Source organism: Pseudomyrmex gracilis, unplaced genomic scaffold (assembly GCF_002006095.1).
Source record: "Pseudomyrmex gracilis isolate BER0280 unplaced genomic scaffold, ASM200609v1 scaffold_149, whole genome shotgun sequence".
In the NCBI taxonomy this organism is placed as follows: Eukaryota; Metazoa; Arthropoda; class Insecta; order Hymenoptera; family Formicidae; genus Pseudomyrmex; species Pseudomyrmex gracilis.
Window position 1 is genome coordinate 191,042 of NW_018020733.1, and position 19,677 is coordinate 210,718.

At 42.6% G+C, this 19,677-nt stretch overlaps 1 protein-coding gene across 1 annotated transcript in view; it reads right to left on the reverse strand.

Annotated features, from left to right (window-relative positions):
* Positions 1-5,888: 5,888 nt before the first annotated feature.
* Positions 5,889-19,677, reverse strand: part of LOC109857161 (acetylcholine receptor subunit alpha-like 1) — a 104,427-nt gene continuing 90,638 nt past the window's right edge. Inside the window, exons 5-7 of the mRNA XM_020433222.1 lie at positions 16,780-16,960; positions 11,851-12,867; positions 5,889-6,092 (exon numbers count right to left, since the gene is read on the reverse strand). Coding sequence (XP_020288811.1) covers positions 5,889-6,092; positions 11,851-12,867; positions 16,780-16,960 — 1,402 coding nt within the window. The remainder of the gene's footprint in view (positions 6,093-11,850; positions 12,868-16,779; positions 16,961-19,677) is intronic.

A 19,677-nucleotide genomic window follows, 5' to 3' on the forward strand; every position in this document is an offset into this window, starting at 1 on the left:
TAATTATACTATGGGCCACTATGTGGTTATCACCTCGGAAGAATGATGGCGGCGGGAAAGCGGGGAAGTGCGAGACAAATATAAAAAAGATGAGAAGCGTGGCCCGCGCGCACCGCGCACGCCTCTCCCGCCGCGTGTGTATACGTATCGCGATAATCGATATTTATTTATTATCGTAGTAACGGTCGTTGGCGCGCGCTTTATCAGTTCTCGTGTTCGAGCTACGCAGGTATCGATTTACAAAGGCGGCCGCAAAGCGGGAAACCGGGTCGTCCTGCGTGTGTGTGTCTCTCTCGCTCGCTCTCCTCTCCCTTCCTCTCCCCTTACCTTTCGGCTGTACGGTACCAATTTTCGATGACGCGTCGCGAAAATGAGCTTTGCATTTGCGTGCTCGTCTAGCGTGACGAACGCCGTTTGACATAGCGCGCCGATGTGCGACTCGCGTTTGACGTGACGCTCATCCGCGATTTATTCCGATCGCGAGCAAGGGAATTCACGTGACAAATCAACGCGGCATTGATGACGCCCGTCCGAAATCCCGACTACGGTATAAACGATGATTAACGCGCGCGCAAACACCGAAAATCGGAAATCACCCGAGGGGAGAAGCGTAAAGATACTATTTTTTTCTTTTTTTTTTTTTTATCTCGAGTGCAAGAGTACTTGGAAAGAAAAACAACGTTAATTATAAAAGACTTCTGTGAGCTGCGACTTAAGTTTTTGCTATCTTTGGAATAAAAAAAAAAACAACATCTTGATAAGAATTATCTTGTCATTGACGTCAAGAGAGAGTGTAGACACAAAGGAGAATAGGGCGGCAAACCCGCAAGTTAATTTTAACCCTCGTTCCGCACGCAGCGCGCAGACTGTCCTTTTAATATCTGGTATCTCTCGAGGTGGAAAGCCGCGGCGTTACAAAAGCGGAACAGTCTTTTTTTATATATATATATATATATATATATGTGTATATATATATATATATAACAAAGAAAAAGTTTTTCGAGATTACGCGTCGAGTTATTAATTTCATACCGAACGAGAGGGCGGCACAGTTGCGGTTTGATCGCACAAATTTTAGTTTTAAGAGCTATTAATTAACGGGTCGGGTTAAACTATCATAGAAAATTGGTCACACATACGCATACATATATACACACACACACACACACACACACGCTCTTCATCCCGATTTCGCTGCTAACGACTTTTCAACTTGTCTCGCGCGCTCTCGCACTTTACCCGATGCACGATCCCGCGCGCACAGAAAGCCGATAAACGAGCCGCAATTACGATAACGCGAATATCGGACATATCAACGATTTTACAGCCGCTTTGTCGACTCACCCGCCATTGTTCATTTCGCGCCGCTCTCCCAGCTTTACCAACCACCACAATCACCTCTTTCTCCTTCAGTTTTTTTCCCCCACTCACACTAACACGTGCACACAAACACACACACACACACACATACACACATACACACGTGTTGTAAATGTGTGCGGCATGCACTCTCGGCGCGCGTGTACGTCGACCTCTTCGATGGCTGTGCCCTGCATCCTCGTTGTCCTCGTCCTCCTCGTTGCTGCCTCGTTAATTAATTGCCGAAGCCCTTTCCATGTTAAGGAAGTTAATTCCCTCAGCGATCGGCAGGAACTGAAGCGATGATTATCGAGGCGCTCCCGCGCTTCTCTCTGGTTCCTCCTTATCACCGCGTCGTATCATCCTCCGTTTCCTCGTCTATCTGCCTCTCACCCCCCTCTCTACCCTCTCGTAGCTCCATCTTCGACATCTTGCTCAAGCTGTCCTCTCTGAATCTCAACTACGCTAATCACCCTTCGATCGAAACTAAGAAAGATCCCCTTCCCCTTTTCTAACGAAGATCACATCTCTTGTATATCTCGACTCAATCTTATCCCGACGATCCACGCGCGCGGCAGCATATCAAGCCTCCTTCTTGTGCCCACACCTCATCTCACACCCCCCCGTCGTATCGCACCGTCAACAAATACAACCGTCAACAACACACCCGCCGGCGACTCCTCTCATTGCGGGGCTCGGCCGACAAGTGGAATGTCCCCCTTTTCTTCACACACTTCGCGTTCTCTTTCTCTCGTTTCGCCCCCTATCTCGCGGATTGTACAATTACTCAATTAATGTAATTAATCTTTCTTTACACCTATTTTTTTCACATATATGAAATATATTATACCATTATTACATTTTACGTGAGCAAATAAATTGATTATTATATCCGCCGGGATCGAGGGCCCCGCTCGCGTGGCCCTCGCCCCCTCCTCTCTCAATCGTTCGTCTCGGCGTATAAACAACGTGTACGTATGTAGTTTTTTTTTTTTTTTTTTGTTTTTTTTTGTTTTTTTTTTTCTCATGTGTGTATAGATGTATCAGACAGAATGCGTTCCCCTTTTGTGTGCGAGTTTGTGTTGAGAGATTGCGCGCGCGAGTGCGCGCGCGCGCGTGTGTTCTTCGTGATATATATATATATACGTGTGTGAGGTCGCTCGTGTGTGCTTAATCCTCCAGCGGTTCTAATTACGTCCCGTTTCTCTCTTCTTTCTCCCCCTTCGTCCCTCTATCTTTTTTTTTTTTTTCGCCCTTTTTACCCTCTTGTCTCCCGGCGGGAGATGTAAGACTCTACTTATTCGAAACCGTGTCGTCTTTAACTTCCGTCGCGCGTTTCTTTAAACACCACCACCACCGCGGCGAGTTAGTCCTCCGCCGATGATGTGGCATATCCTTCTCGCGTTTCCCACCGTGTCATTTCGTGAACTTCTCCCCGTTAACACCCCCCGTGAGACGTTTCTCTCGAGAAACGTTCTCGACGAAACTACGTCGACCAATCGCGACGAACAGTGAGCGCAACATCTCACGCCGAAAACATCTCTCTCTCTCTCTCTTGCGTTCTCATCTCGTCGCTATACTCGCGTCTCTTTCTCTCTCTCTCTTTCTCTCTCTCTATCTTTCTTTCTCTCTCTCTTTCTCTCTTGCTTCCTCTCCGCTCACCCCTCGCCTTGGCTTGCTTCTCTTTCCGTAAGTATGCAGTCTGTATTGATCCGCGGTATGTACACGGTAGCCAGAATAAAGAAGAAATTACAACACGCGCAGCGCGAGAGGAAGCCGAGGAAGAAATGAACGATGAGTTACGGCGATTGGTGCTTTTCTGCTTCGGACGAGACAGCTTTGACCCCTTTATCGCGTTTTAACACACGCCCCCCCCCGCTTTACGGGAGGCGTGCGATTAGAAATTATTGCGCGTAAAATAAAATTGTTAACGCTCTCTTCACGTTGACGGAACTCGTACAAAGATATAATTACGCGAATAATAGCTTCGACATTATGAAAACATAATTTATACATTTTCGACACAAATACACCGATGCGCTCTCAGCGCTTGTTTTAATTAATCATATTTGTCGCGCTTGATTAAATCGCTTTTAACTGATTATCGTAAATTTTCACCGCAATTGCTGAGTCGAAACAACAATGGGTTTTATATCAGAAACTACCTGTATGAATTTCACAATGATCAAATTATGATCAAATCTTGCGAGAGAAAATTTTCCACGTTAAAAATATAAATATCGACGCCGATATTCGCGAAAGAGAGCTTTATCTCTCCTATCGTTTTTGCGCGACGTACTAATGATAATTGCCAGGCTTTTCGGCGTAAGACGAGCTCTTTTCTCCGTATCCCTTTCTGGGGATATCTGTAATAGAAAAAGACAACAAAGAGAAATCTTTCTCGACGGAGCGAGAGCCGGCTCGTACTACTCAAAACCGCTCGTGTATCCCATCGTATCATTATCCGTTCCATTCATTCGTTTCCTAATTGCGTTTTACCCTCCCGCCGACATCGCTTATATACGGGCGCGTCGTATATTCTTCTTTCCCAATCCCCCCTCCTCCCACGTAAGTCGAATGAGCAGATCAAACGGAGACCGCGTCTAAAATTGGCAGTTGTTCGCAAAATTGTTGTTCGAGATTTTGTTCCTCTCGTATGTATCTATATATACATATATGTGACTTTCGGTCCCACACTTATAACCCCTGATTTTCGCACGAGCTGCGCGTTTTGCGGCGAAGACGATGCGCAACGCTCGTTCGGGAAAACGCGAACCGCCTCGTCCGCCGTTAATTAATGACATTAATTATGGGACAAACCGAGAGGGGCGGATGGCTTCGCGCAAATTATTTTGCCAATCAATTATTCCCAGTAGTCATGCCACTCTCGTCAGGTGCTCCAACGCTGTCCGGGCCACTCGATACCGTCGGAATAATCGATCAACTGAATAATTTGCTTCTCGATAATTGGCCGCTCGTGTAAATTACTCGAATGTCGGATCGCTCTCGCGTCGATAACGGCATATCGATATCGGGGAATCGAGTAGCGATCATTATCCGGGAGAAGAATCATCAATGGATCGATAGATCAGTAGGTAGACGCGAATCCGTTCTGGAAACCATTGAGCCGATCAGAAATCCATTGACAGAAAGCGCGGCGAAATTTTTCGTCTCGCGAAAAAATTTCTAACGAAAGACAGTTGCCTCGACAGGTCGTTATTCTTGCCGGTTAAAAATTATTACGATTTTGATGAATTCGATTGTAAGAGTGTGCGAATGAACGAGTTCGATTTGGCAAAAAACGGAGTTTCTCCGTAACGCGAGACTTTTGTTCTTCGCCGCGTCGACGCGAGCAGCACGTGCGAGGAAAAGTTTACGTGTGCCGAAAGGTGCGCACGGTATGCGTGTCTATGTACGCGCGTATTGTATGTAAGTAGATAAGGGATAGGTATGTTGCGTGGGTGACGTTTTTTGGTACATGTTAAATGCCGAAGTGTGTAATGTGAGATGTATGTATTATATCGTGTGAACGCGTGTGTAATTTTCGGGTGTGTTTTTTTTTTTTTTTATGCATCTCCTTCGCGCTGTAAACGTCTTCGTATATAAAATCGGCAGTTCGGTCAGTTCGACATATCACCGCACGACTCTAGCCTTACGTATGAAACCAGATTTACAAAAATACGACGCGTGTGTTTTTCGCGTATATTTGGCACTTTTTCACCTCTCTCTCGCTCAACCTCTCTCGTCCTACATCTCGCTTGTCCTGTCTCTCTCTCTCTCCCTTTTTCTCTCATTTATTCTTTCACTCGCTCTCTTTTCCTCTCATTCTCTCCCTCTTTCTCATCCTCTTCCTCTTCCCGAATTTCTCTCACTCGTTCCATTCTGTCTCTCTCCCGCACTCATCCAGAACACGCACACACCATGCGCACTTCATTCTACTATCTCACTTTGTCACGAGAGCCATTTCACTCTCGTGTACCATGCGGTCGCACGCCCTTAATCCTCATCCCGAAGTAGTTTCGGGAACTAAAAGTTTTTTTCTTCCGACAACCGACACGCCTTTTTCTCTCACGCGGAGAGGGAAACAATATATTCCAAACTCCTCTGGATTTTATCAGGCGGCGGTCGTGACTCACTTAATCTCTCGCATCGCAACTCCTCACTTGCTCTGTCCAATCTTGGAGTCGTCCGGGACCAACGCGTGTGTGTCTTTGGCACCGGCGTTCGAGAGAGGGTTCCTCTTCCACATCGACGCGAAAATGGGCAGTCTCGATGATGGGCGGCCGCGGCAAACGACGACGTCGACGACGGCGGCCACCATGGCGGCGGCAGCGACGACGGCGGCGACGGCGACGGCGACGGCGACGGCGGCGACGACGACGACGACGACGACGACGACGACGACGACGATAACGACGGTCGCGACGACGACGGCGACGGTGACAACGTGGGCGAGGTCGTCGTCGGCGCCGACGGCGATTCGGCGGCCACCACGGTGGACGCGGCGCGAAGCCGCGCGGGATCGTCGACTAGACCTCTTCGGAGGTCATGCCTAGCATCATCATCTTCTTCTTGTAGATCTTGCTGTACTTGATGTCGATCGGCTTCGTGGTGTCGTAAAGGCTCGGCGCTTGCAAAATGATAATCGCCGTGCCGACCACACAAGCCACCGTAAACATCCAGAGGAAGATCCGGTCGAGCACCATCGCGACGTACTTCCAATCCTCCTCCACCTGGTAACAGTCCAGAAACAAAACCACGCGCCACGATTAAATATTATATTATCGTTATGTGACACATTTCTTAATCAAATGTTATATCTATTCGATATTTCTGTCATTGACTCTGTCTTGTTTTTTTTCTTTTTTTTTTCTACAATTAGCGCAACACAGGCGCGCGCTACGCGCACGCTATTATTGCTTTTATTTTAACGTGTAGGGTGAGTGAACTTAACCTGTCACCACAATGACAGCTAATATATACGTCCTACAAACAATATAATACACATGATGTACATATGAGAGATGTCAGAAATAACGCATGAAAATCAAACTCAAAAAATAAAAGAAAACGTGACTCCCCCCAAGGTCGCGCGGCCGGGTCAGTGACCTCCCCTACCACGGTCGCGCGACCGAGGTCAGTGACCCCGCCGCGGTCACCTTTTACTGTAGTATATATATAATACATATAATACAATATTAAGTATAATATTATAAATATATAATAAATTATATGTGTGTGTGTGTGTGTATAATATATATTATTTAATGTTATATATAATATAAATTACAATCACGTTACTTTAAATAGTCACGTGTTGTTTTTCTACTCTTTTCTGTCAAGTGACTTTACTTTAGTCACGTTTTTAATTTTTAACTGTCAAAATCGCTTTTCTGTCATTATTTACTCTCTCGATCTTACCGATTCGATTCGACTCGACTCGACTCGATCAACCAACTAATCGGCAACGCGGAAAAGAGACAACAATAGATGCGATACATTCGATAATTCAAAACGAGTACTTCGCGGTATGGATTTTTTATATAGGAGGAGAATTAAATATGCGAACTGAATTTATGCGTTTAATTCAGTTATCGCAGAGAAGCGTCTCATACGAGAGGATATATGTCGTCCTGTTTATCGCGTGTATAGATTTCTCTCTCCTCCTCTTTCTCTCATAAAGACGGTGGAAACCTTCCGGATCGAAAGTCTCGCGCATGTTTAGCACCAACAACTTGCCAGGCGTATCCGTTATCTGACTTACAACGCGTTTGTATACGACGCTATAAGACCGAGCAGCTCCTGTTTCACGTGATCCGCTGAAGCATCTCTTCGCGCCACGTACAGTGTCGGCTTTGCCCGCTAGGATGTTTCGTGGGAAATACGAGAAACGAAACGAGACGATCGATCCCTCCACGCGCGCGCTAAGGACGTATTGACTTCTTTGGATTCCCGACGCGACAAGGAGGGAGAGCACGAGAGACGATAAAACAGTCACCCAATACTTTTATGATACTTCCACGGAGGACAATGCACCGAACGTTACTCCTAGCCACGTACCACTACGATTTCTCCATTTTCTTCGTGTATCTTTTTTTTTTCTCCCTTCCTGCTTTCCCGTCGAGAGATCTGCCGTCCCGAAGAAACATCTTTGCCCCCTTTTAGCATGAGAGCACTTTTAGCATGATCTCGCTTTCCAGAACCGATATTCGATTAACCGCTGATGTTTCTTGGCGAATAAACTGCTAATGCACCGTGAGAAAATATCCACGTTGCTATACACACGCGGTACACGTACGAAGAGATAATTACAAACGATGGATACGAATCTATATTGAACTTAATAGAATAAGAATTGATCGAAGAAATTATTATATATGTAACTTTATAACAATTCGATTTGTACAAACTAAATCGATTAAAAACGGACTGTCAAAAATTTTGTTTGATATTATCGCGACGAAAAAAACTCGATGTCAAAAGTTTCTCGCGCACAATATCCGCAATGTTAACGCGTTTAATATGGTTCAATTTTTTATCAACTTTCTCGCTACCAGCAAAATCCTCTTAGAATTTGACAATGCAATTCGACTATTTCGGTTTTCCATTTTATTCGCATAAAGAACCTTTCTTGATCCGTTTTCCGCGATCGTGCGATTTCGCGGCAAGATGGAGCGGGCATTATGCGGTTCTGTCAAATCGTGCCAAAACTTGACTACAACAACAGAATTGGCTGTGCTGCCATCGTCTTCTCTCTCCCGCCTCTCTCGCCGCATGCATTTGCATACACTCAACACGCGAATATTTAGAAACGCGTGTGTTACACGTATACATACATTACACGGTAGCGCACATAGCGCGATAAGCATATAATGCATTTACCGCGCGTGTTACACACAGTTGTACCACGTACTTGCAGCAATGTTCTCCTCACTACATTTTCCAAGTAACTAAATAGACGTAAGAAAACACCGCGTGTGTGTGTTTACACGCTCAGGAAATTTATAATAAAATACATGTTTGTCAAATAATAATTTGTTTCATCACGAAACTGTGTAAATCTGGCTCGTGAAGTATATTTGCGTTTTGTAAAAAGTTCAATATTCGGAAAAGTTCAATATTTAACTTCGTAAAATTAACGCAAAATGCCGTACACAGAGAGAAAAATTTCTTTAGACTTAACAAATTTTGTTCCAAATCCAAACAAATTATTCCATCGATATAGTCCAAACAAAGTTTGGGTTTTTGAAATCAAACATTTTGATATCAATATAGGTGATAGTTTTTGTGCTACAATTGCAAAAAAAAAGTCAGGATTAACCAATCCATTAATTTAAAAATCAAAGAATTGTCAAATCATCATGTGTTGTTGCACGCAATCCAACACACAGAAAATAAATTATTTTAACAAACGTATTGTTTAAAATAATCAACGTTTTCGCGTCGAATAATATAAAGAATTTTCATTCATCGAAATTGTGTGTCGCGTTTAATATAAGATTATATTGTTCGAATGCGATAAACGCGTGAATCAAACAAATAGAACTAATAAATCTAAAGAAACTTTTCTCTTTGTATAGAATTAATCGCGAGGATTTTCTATAGTTGATAGATTCTTAGCAAAATAATATTTTTCCGAGCACTCCGTACGTACGAGCTCGTAAAGTGTATATACATTTGTCGCAAAACGAGCGCATTTGGCAATGAACGGCAGTTTGCCGCAATGCGTTTCTCCGGGATACACTTCTACTTCGCGCAAATAAGTTATGCGCGCGATATCGGCGGCGAACAGCCTTTAAGTGAAGCTTCATTGAGCACGGCTCGCCGCAACGCCGGGGTATTCGAAGATCCATCCTGGCAACTACTACGTATCCGGGTAAAACGCGAGAGATCTCAATTTAGCCACGAAGACCACGGACAGTAAGTGTCACGATGACCCGAAAAATAACTAACGAGACTCGCAGAAGCACGAAAACTTATTGCTCTTATGAAGACCCGAAAGTGAGTTTTATCAAAGAGATAATATTTATGTATATCACGATATATTAACCCTTCAGTGCCAGACATAAAAAAATGACCTACAAGTTGTCCAAACTGGGTCTGTGAGATCCACGCGATTTAAGTTTGAATATCTCCGCAAAAAACAATATTTTTTCTATTTTTTTTTTTTTTGGATCGAAAGATTGAACGATTCTGCGTCGATCAAAAGAAACAGATTGGAAAAATCTCCAGTAGTTTTGAAGATCACTTGACAGGAATGAGAGAAAAACCAACACGTGACTAAAAACACGTGACTTTACTTTAGTCACGTTTGTCTTTAAAAACTTCAAAATTGAAACTTCGCAAATCTATTAAACGAAGGACGCTGTCAATGATTTTTACCATTGTCCCTAAGACCCTAAATTTTCTTTTACAGCCTTCAGATGTCGCGCTAAATTGATACATAGTAAAGACACTGGTTTAAAACTTTTGTATGGATCCCGGAGACATATCTGGCACTGAAGGCTTAACAAATTTTTCAAGTATGAAAAACAAAAGTTTCTGTGACACACACATACACACAAACAAACACAAAAGCGTAAAACCGAAAACAAATATTTTCTTCCACTGATTTGGCTACAATCGACTTTCAATTTAATAGAATATCCACACAAATATCTAAATTTAATATTTATTAATGCAATAAAATAATAAAAATATATGTGTTCTACTATAAACAATATGTGAAATAAAAGATTGATTAATTGAAATAACGCGGTTGTTTTTCGAGTAGTGAAAATATTTGTTTTGAATTAAATACCCGGGAAACAAATTTCGCAAAACCACTTTTTGTCAATTTTACCAGGGAAACGAGGAGGGAGAAGCAGCTCTGCGCAAATCGTAGGTTAAATATTTCGTTGTTATTCAAAAAGCGGCGAAAATGTAAAGCTTCATTTTGACAAAGCGCGTACATTGGGTCGATCTAAATATAAATATCTCTTTCCCCCTCACATTTTTTATTTTTTTATATTGCGTGCTTAAAAGAATGGAGTGGTAAATGCGCGAGCGAGAAATACACAAATGCGCGCGCGAGAGAGAGAGAGAGAGAAAGAGAGGAGAGATAAAACAGAAACGAGAAATTCTCTCCATTTGTTTAACTACAGCTCTCTCGATATTCCTGGCACAGTTATTTCATGGTTGTTGTTGTTGTCTACGGATTATGTCTATCGTCGAGACCCGACGGAGTTGGGTGCTTTTTCGATTTTTACGAAGGAGGATTTCTAAATCTCAGGAGTATATACTCGCGTTTGAGTCAGGATACGCGATATAGCGACGCTATAAACTTCGATATTTTTGAAAGATATTGTTCGCGTCGTCTGTCTAATTTATAACGCATAAAAATATAATCTACACACGCAGTATAGTATTATTTTGTAATAAATAAATAAATAAATAAATAAATGAATGCGCATGCAATTCATTGTCCGTTTATTCTTCATGAAAGCGCAGCAATAATCCTCTTACGTACTTCCGGATAGTGAAGGATATATCATCGCGCTCTGCGTGCGCGAAATTACAAAAACGATTATGTGTGATACATGCGGCATTATTGTCGTTCGCCTACTGTGCTGACACGTATATTACGATCAGAAACCACGACTGCCATCGCGTTCCGGAATGCCGGGAAATAAAACGCGCAATAATCTTTTCCCTCAATGATATTAAACTCCGCGATATATAAATCATCGTTTGCACGACACGCGAACAGAACAACATTTCGAATCGCATACCTGACATTTCAACCGTATCCTAAAACACTTTGCGACAATTTGCGAACTACGACGATATTGCAAATGAAATAACTAAAACTTTGTCGCTAAACCGTCGACGTGAAAAAATTTGCTATAAAATTAAAAAAAATTTTTTTTCGAGGCTTTTCGCAGCGAAAATGCGAGAGAGAAACGTGCAATATATTTAAAGAAGATTGATATTTTTTTAAAGCGCAAGTTTGTTACAGACTTTTATATCGAATGTGTTTCCCTTCCTCGCGCGCTTTAAAAGTTACGTGAAAAAAAAAAGTGGTCATTTGCTTTTAAGGTCAGACGTCACATTCTCTTTAAAGGGCGATAGGACATGAATCGAGCGAACTGTTACTCATGTCTCCCGAGACGGCGTGTATACATCCACGAGAACTTTCATCTGAGTTAATGACTTTCGGCGATGGTTTTCCAGCAACCACCTCAGTTTTAAAGAGAAGAAATATTCGAAAAAACTTCTGGAAAAAAGTAATAATCACAAATTCTCTCTCTCTTATGTAACATCCTTTCCCACAAGTTGCAACACTAATAACAATAATAGTATATTATATTGCAAAGTAAAAAAAAAAAAAAAGTAATCCAAGACATAGAAAAAAAGTGTTTTTTCGAGAAAAGTTTTTGCAGAAGAGAACAAAACAGAGATAAAAAAAAAAAAACAAATTCTCAAAGAACATGTATACAGGAGGCTACTCACGCTCTCAAACTTGTCCTTGTTTTTGGCGTGTTGGGCGATGAAGCGAGCGTCCTCGATGGTCTTCTCGATCTGGCGTACCAGCGGCTTCTCGAAGGTGGGGCTGATGTCCTCGTGGGCACCGTACCCGGGACTGGCCGGGCCGAAGAGGTCGTCATCCGCCCCCGGCAGTGGCAGCGAGGGTAGCGGCTCCTCAAAGCGCGGCGCGACGGCGCCAAACTCGCACCTCGTCGCCGGCGGTGGCGGCTGCGGCGGCAATTCGTACTCCCCGCTGAACCTCGTGCCGTAATACGGCTCGTATTTATCAGTCTCTGGAACATGGAACACATCGGTGAGGATGCCCTCTGGCGGCTTCCCGTTCGCCGCCTCGACATCGTCTTCGTCGTAATCCTCGGCGCCGTTGACGTCGACGTCACCGGCGTTCCCGTTGCCGTTCTTTTCCTTGTCCTCCTCGTCGTCGTCGTCGTCCTTCTTTGGCCGCTGGATCAGGAGGTAAGGCGGCAGGAAATCGATGAACACCACTCGCACCCACTTGGCCATGTGGTGGGTGACGGGCGAGCGGAAGCTCACGTTCAGCACGGCGATCGTGAGAATGACCGAGAGCGTCACCAGCACCATCGTGAACAGCAGGTACATGCCGAGGAGCGGCACCGTGAGCGACGTGGGCGGTATTATTTCGGCCAGCAGCAGGAAGAACACCGTCAACGAGAGGAGTATCGAGATCGACAGGGAGACCTTCTCGCCGCTGTCGCTCGGCAGGTAGAACACCAACACCGACAGGAACGATATGCCCACGCACGGTATTATGAGATTCACCGTGTAGAAAAGGGTCTTGCGGCGCAGGGTTATGTTGAAGATGATGTCTGGGTAAGGCTCCTCGCAGCATATGTAAAACGCCTCGTTCCTACGTGCAGGCACTTTCATGATGTCCCACTCGACAGAAATATAATAGTCGGTTAGGTCGATCCCGACGTCGATTACGTTCGAGTCCTCGGTCTGCGCGATATGCCGCAGGTCGACCTGCAAACAACGAGAACGTGTGTCGTCTCAGTCGAATGAAATCGGATATCGGTATTTTGTTATCAACCCGTGAAATGGCGTTTAGTGTCACGTATACAGGTTTGAGACGAGCAGAAATTGCATTCGTCTAAATTTGTCGATGCATTCGTCTATTTTAACATCAAAGGTCGTTATTGGATGAGTTATGTAGCTTTGGAAAATAGAAACATTGTAATTTGTTAACTTTTGCGATATGTCGTACAACGCGCATGAATCAAATAAAACTTTTTATTCTCAAAATATATTGCCGTGTTCATTCCGTCCACGCAATATTTTATTTTCGTTCTTTTTTTTTTTTATTTTTAGTGTTTTACTAAATTATATGATAAGAACAAACAAAAATTAAAATAAAAAAATCAATATCGAGCAAAACGGAAGTCAAACATTTCTTTTGTCATTTTATATTCGTGCCTTGCGACCGATGAAGACTCAAGAGCTCGAAACGTTTCGCGTAATTACTTAATTATGCATTATACTCGTGTTAATCTTTTTTTAAAATATACACAATACATTCTATTTCGCTCGATATTGACCTGTTCATTTTCATTTCTGTTTGTTATTACAAAACGGACTTTTATATTTTAATATATTAGATCTACCGGAAAGTTCTGTCCGTTTTTGGAATAAAACAAAATACAAATTTTTCTTAATTTTTCAAAAATGGGATATACAAATTGCCCTCACGCTGGCAAGAAATCATTAATAATAATGGCAATTATATTATTTAATATAAAGTTTATTGACGGTAAGAAAAATTTGTATTTTGTTTTATTCCAAAAACGGACAGAACTTTCCGGTAGATTTAATATAATAATATTTATAATATACATTGTGTACATATATTGTAATATTAGATGTAACAATATATATAATAATATTACATACAATAATAAATATAAAAATCACTATATTATATCCGAGGCAAAGAAACGGCAATACATAGATCGGTAAATATAGATTTATATTCACTTAAACCGCACTAGTGTAATCCGCGGCATTTTCCCTCTTCTCGCGATATAGTAATCCATCTCGAGCTTTAACTCCAACTAATCTTCGGAACGAATCCCCCCGACTTTCGAAAGTACGCATCGTCGAAGCGATTTCCGGAATCTAATCTCCAAAACTACTACAGCAGTTAAATCCAAATTGTTATTCTACTTCGCCGCGTCCAAATAAGTATTCTTATCTTCGGCTGTGTTTACCATTCGAGATACTACTATAATCGCGGAACACACCGAGAGGCGAATAAGTAAACACAATTACGCACAAAGACAGTTGTAGGACAATTAGACGGTGTTCAAAGATTTATTATCCCAGCCCGCCTGCCTAATAGATACTTCGGATAATCGGCGCTCCATTGAAGGAGTTTCCCGGCAGTAACACAAACACACACGGTACGGTCCTGTACACATGTAAGCGGGGTTGTAAGGCGCTAATCTACGTGATGCGCGCCACAATTTATCACTTATATTAACGCGTGTTACGTGCACATTAATTTTCCTTACGACGTGTCACAAATGATATTCATATTATATTACGCTTAACTGGTAAACACCAGTTAAATTGCGCGCAAATTTTATTCGAACAAAATATTTCACAATCTACGATTTTTCCCCCCCTTCTCCCCACTTAAAAATCTGATTTCGAAGAAGCTATACAGCTTGTATTTCCACGCCGCTGTGAGAGAGATACTTTCCTCGCTAGTCTCGAGTCCAAATCCATTTTATCCCCCGCTCCAATCGATTCGTGAAATACGCGATTGTTTAAAAAAAAAAAGAGCGAGAGAGAAAAAGAGTGGGGGAGGAAAAACGGAAAGGAAAGAAACGGAAGAAGAGCGAATGGAAGAAATTGGATATCTCTAATGGCTGCGCCAGGATAGGATAGGTTCTTGGCTATCGCTTGAAGTCTGCGGATCATGGAATCGGAATAAAGTCTGAAGAGAGCAAAATCGCGACCGCGCGCGCCATTGGAGTTTCGACGGCTGATCCTCCCTGGACCACTTCTGAGATCTGTCGATAGCTCAACGGGCGATCATTGCTCATTCAACGCTTGCCTTACTTCCCCGCGCATTTTCTCGCGCCGCGCCGCTTTAACCGGATTCCGCGTTTCCCTCTCCCAGCTTTTTCAATTCCCACCCCCTTTCTTCTTCCCCCCTGAGAAATCAAGGCTTTCTGTTTTAATTTAAGTTACGGAAGAAATCGACTTTTAATAACGTGACGACCTATTTCAACTTTCTTTGGCGCCATTAAACATTCAGCCCTCCGCTAAGTGAAATAAAGTTACGAGCCATGAGAAAAAGAGATTACTAGCGGCTGGTATTTTCTCAAAAATTTATAATCGTTTATTCTTTATATCGCGCGATACTTTCTGTTAAAAATCTCTCTCTCCGCGAATTAAATTAATGTATCAATCGACTGATGTCGACGCTCAGCTTTCGTTGCTGATATTGCGATAAGAGAACTTGAAACGCAGTTAAATATCTCCCGACTTTTACTTTATCTTCGACCACGTGGATTATCTTTGACGTCTTTTTTCGCGAAAAAATATCCGAGATATGCCAATGGGAAAATTGAAATCGAAGCAAACGGAAACGAAAAGCTATCCGCGCAGGGTGGATTCGAGGTTGATTACCGGCGGTGCTGTGTTTTCGAAGTGGCTAGCGGCGGACGAGAGAGCTTTTCTGTCGAAATAGCTTACCCACTCGCAGACGTAGGATTTATATCCGCAACTGCGCTGTACAGCGGTAAAACTCTCACAGACAGGCGGATTTGTCAGTGACGAATATATCCGACGCGCCACACGGTGGAAGCTTAACTGTCGTTCCGAGCGTGAAAGAAAAACTCGCGACGAACGAGACAAACAGGCGCCGCGCGCGTTGTGTTTGTAATCGTGACATTTCATTGACATCACGTCGCTGCTTTTATTATTATACACGCGCATCTGATAAAATTAGCGTGAAAATAGATAAATACTCACGCGCGCGCGAGAGAGAGAGAGAGAGAGAGAGAGAGAGAGAGAGAATTTAAAAATAAACAAACTGAGGGATGTGATGTAATTTATTTTGCGATATGAGAAACAGCGACTGTGAAATGTGTGTGTCAAACAATCGTTGCGCAGATTAATTCGCCCTGATTTACACTACGCGCAGCGCACACGCATAATAACGAGCACTACGTATTTAAACTTTGATATATTTTCGCGTACTTATGAATTTTTCATACGCGCATAAATTTTTATATACAAAATTTATATGATAATGAGAACTGTGAAATCTCGTTGTGTTTTTCACAGTTTGAATTTAATTTAACGAAAATGTATGTGTGCGCGCGCGCGCGCGTGTGCGTTGAATTTATGTAACCATTACCTGAATTACTTCTCTCGTATGTTCGACCTCCGCACGAGACATAATTTCATAAAAGACAAATTTTCGCGGTCAAAGTATGTTGTAGAAAAAAAAACCACCCTTCAAAAAGATATGTACGACATTCGTTTTATTAAAGTTCGCAGGTATGCAATAAATTGGCTTGAAATGTGTTCTCTTCAAATTCTATTCTGTTTTACACGTTGAAATTCTCTCTCTTTCTTTCTCTCTCTCTCTCTCTGTCGGAAAGCTTTTTGTATTTATTAAAAAGCTGTTCGGCGAAACACTTTTACAAATTGTTGTAGAATTATTCGAACTGTGAACACACACTCAACTTTGTGGTTGTGCACGTACACGTACAAAACCCTTTTATTACAATTTCTACTCGTCTCATTCTTTTTTTTTGTGTGACACAAATATTAATTCTCTTATACGATCTCTTCGCGCTTACGAATTAGATATATAAAACGGTGAAAAATTTATTTATTAATTCCCGTCTCAAATATACTTACCGTGTAACCGTCGTAAGTCCACGAACCAAATTTCATAACGCAAGTCTGCTGGTCGAAAGGGAAATATTCCACGTCGATCTCGCAAAATGATTTATAGATCGCCGGTGGCTTCCACACGACTTTCCCGGTGTAGTGCAAAATCGCCTTCGTCATGATGGTTACCTCGTAATTACCGTCGGCACTGAAAGCAAGAAAATAATATTTTGCCGTTAAATAATCTGGACGATAATATAATTCTCACAAGCGACATTAATATATTCGCACACAGACCGTCTCTCGGTTTTAATCTTTCCGCGCGATTATCTCCAAAACTACTACCGCGCGTTGGACGAGAGTGGGTGGAAGAAAAAAAAAATGTTTCCACACAGATTAATTCCACTCACAGTTCCGCGAGAGACCGTGTGTCTTATGTGAGGCATATAAATCTCGCTTATCTCCGTAGATAGAATCGTTTTTTTTTTTTTTTTTGAATTGGTCGCGTGTGTCGCGAGGCGCACGTGCGCGCCTTTATAACGAAACGCAAAGTGCAGCAAAACTGCAACGTCACGACAGAAAGTTAAAAGCTTCCTGCCATATGTAAGCCAATAGAAACGGCACACTCAATCGATACTCCAAATAAAGCAAAGCGACGCTTCAAATGTTACTGTGTGAAAATCTGACAAAGCGATGCACGCTTCGGTGCGTACATTGAACACGAAACAGCTGTAACTATCTGTCACACACCGCAACAGAAAAAAAAAAAAAAAAAAACTATCTTTCTTCCTATACAAATTTTTCTGCAAATTAATTCTCCCTCTCTGTCTCTCTCTCTCTCTCTCTGTGTGAATCCGCACCGATAAAGACGATTCGCTTTTAGAAATCCGTTTCGAAACTGAAACGACAATTTTGACGACACACCTGCTCCGTGTTTAACATTCCGGTATCATATTCCTCCAATTTCCTCCCTGGAAGGGAGAACTAATTTGCTCGGGCCGTTTCTCGGCCGCGATCTCTAGCGCCTAGAATTGAACACGTTCATAGACAACGCTGTTGTCTCGCGCACCGTGCGCGAAATCAACACGAAACGTTACGGGAGGTCGAATTGTCTTATCTCGCTCGGTGGCGCGAGATAAGACAATTCGCTGAACAAACGAGGAGGACGAGCGCGCGCGAAGGCGTACGCCAGCGATATTACTGCGCCGAGCAGCCTAAAGGAAATAGAACTCGGTTGGAATAAACTCGCCGATAATATAATGCGGATACGGATTTTCTAATATAATATGTGGGCGAGGGTGTGTGCGGCTGCGCTACGGCTGAGAACTGTCGCAGCTGTCGCTGCCGCCGACCTGCACTTGTTGCACTATTTTCCCGGGGCGGGTGTGCCTCCGCACCCTCCCCCCGGAATCGGTCGGTCCTAGAGTTCTTATTAGTTCGGCCGACGGTTATTGCGAGTTCTATCTATCTCTCTCTCTCTCTCTCTCTCTCTCTTTTTTTTTCTCTTTCTCGCCGTGTGTCGATTCATTTCGTGCCCGTTTCGCGCCAATTCGTGAATTTTTCATCCGTCGTCTCGTCTCGCGCACACGTGACGATATTATTCTCGCCGAACGACCGCAATATCTTCTACGGGACGGAGTCGGGACGGGGAGTCAGACGCGTTCTTTGACATATAAATTGTCGATCGGCGAAATAATTCATAGCCTCGGGCTGTTACGGTGTAACATCGCACGGATACGTATTGGTACATACGAGACAGATGGTATATCTTTTTTATTCACGAGGGATGAAACTAAGAAAAGGGTTATTACTCGGTCAATTTCCTCGTAGAATCGATAGTAGTCATCGAAGTCATTTATCACCAGTATCTGGATGTCAAGATTTGTCTCTTTTCTTTGTGACCTTTGTCGCAAATAAAAATTGTGTTTTAAAAATATCAATAATAAAAAAAAAATATATATATATATATATATACTCTTATATCAAAATCAATAATTTTTTTTTAACAACTCGGCGTTAAAGGGGTTAAGGCATTAGAGAAATCCGTGGTGATTTTCAAGCACAATAGAAAAGCGTGTTTGCACGTTTAACGTTTAGCGAAGTGGTTCTCGCGAAACGTTTGTTCGCGACAAAAGCCGCATATATCGGATAAAGTTCTCGCGTCTGCGAATCCCGTTACACGGGCTTCTCTCTCTGCGTGTTAATGTAGGTCTCCTGCACTTTGTGGTCATCCGATAATTATATTTCTGTTATCAAACTCTCTGTATAGAGAGTGCGGCGCGAGCTAAAAATAAGGGCAGCCCGCCGTAACTGTTACGACACAGTCTGCATACACGTGCAGCGTATGCAGATTGCGGCGCGACTCCGTGGGAATATATTTGTAAGACCGATTTCCCAATTCCGATGCGATTTGATATTATGTCGGAGACAAATTTTCAAAACAGAATTTTCTTTTTTTTTTATTTCACATTTATACAAATAGAAAAGGCAAAAAAATAAAATTTTCAAAAATAATTTTATAAATTTTTACATCGAACACAGTTAAAATAATTTTATGAAGTTTTTTTTACATGAAATATAATTTTGTAGTTACTTTATGTTTTTTTCGCGAAAAAATAAATTTGTTCTCTCAAAATTTACAATCCACGCAATCGTGTTTTTATTACCGCGTTAATTTTTATTACTATTAATTAATTAATTTGTTGTGCATTTTCCTCGCGCAGATACGATTTGACACAATTCTGAGCACGCAAGGTGGGGGAGAGGGGGGGCGCGTATTTAGCGGCAATTCTCCAAGAATCGATTGCACAATGCATTCTCCATCGGCCGTGTAGTCTCCAATTACGAGTCGGTCGAACGGTTATCTTCATGAATAGTGAAAGCAGCTGTCATAATTCCGGCAAAGCCGGACGGGAAACGCCGAAA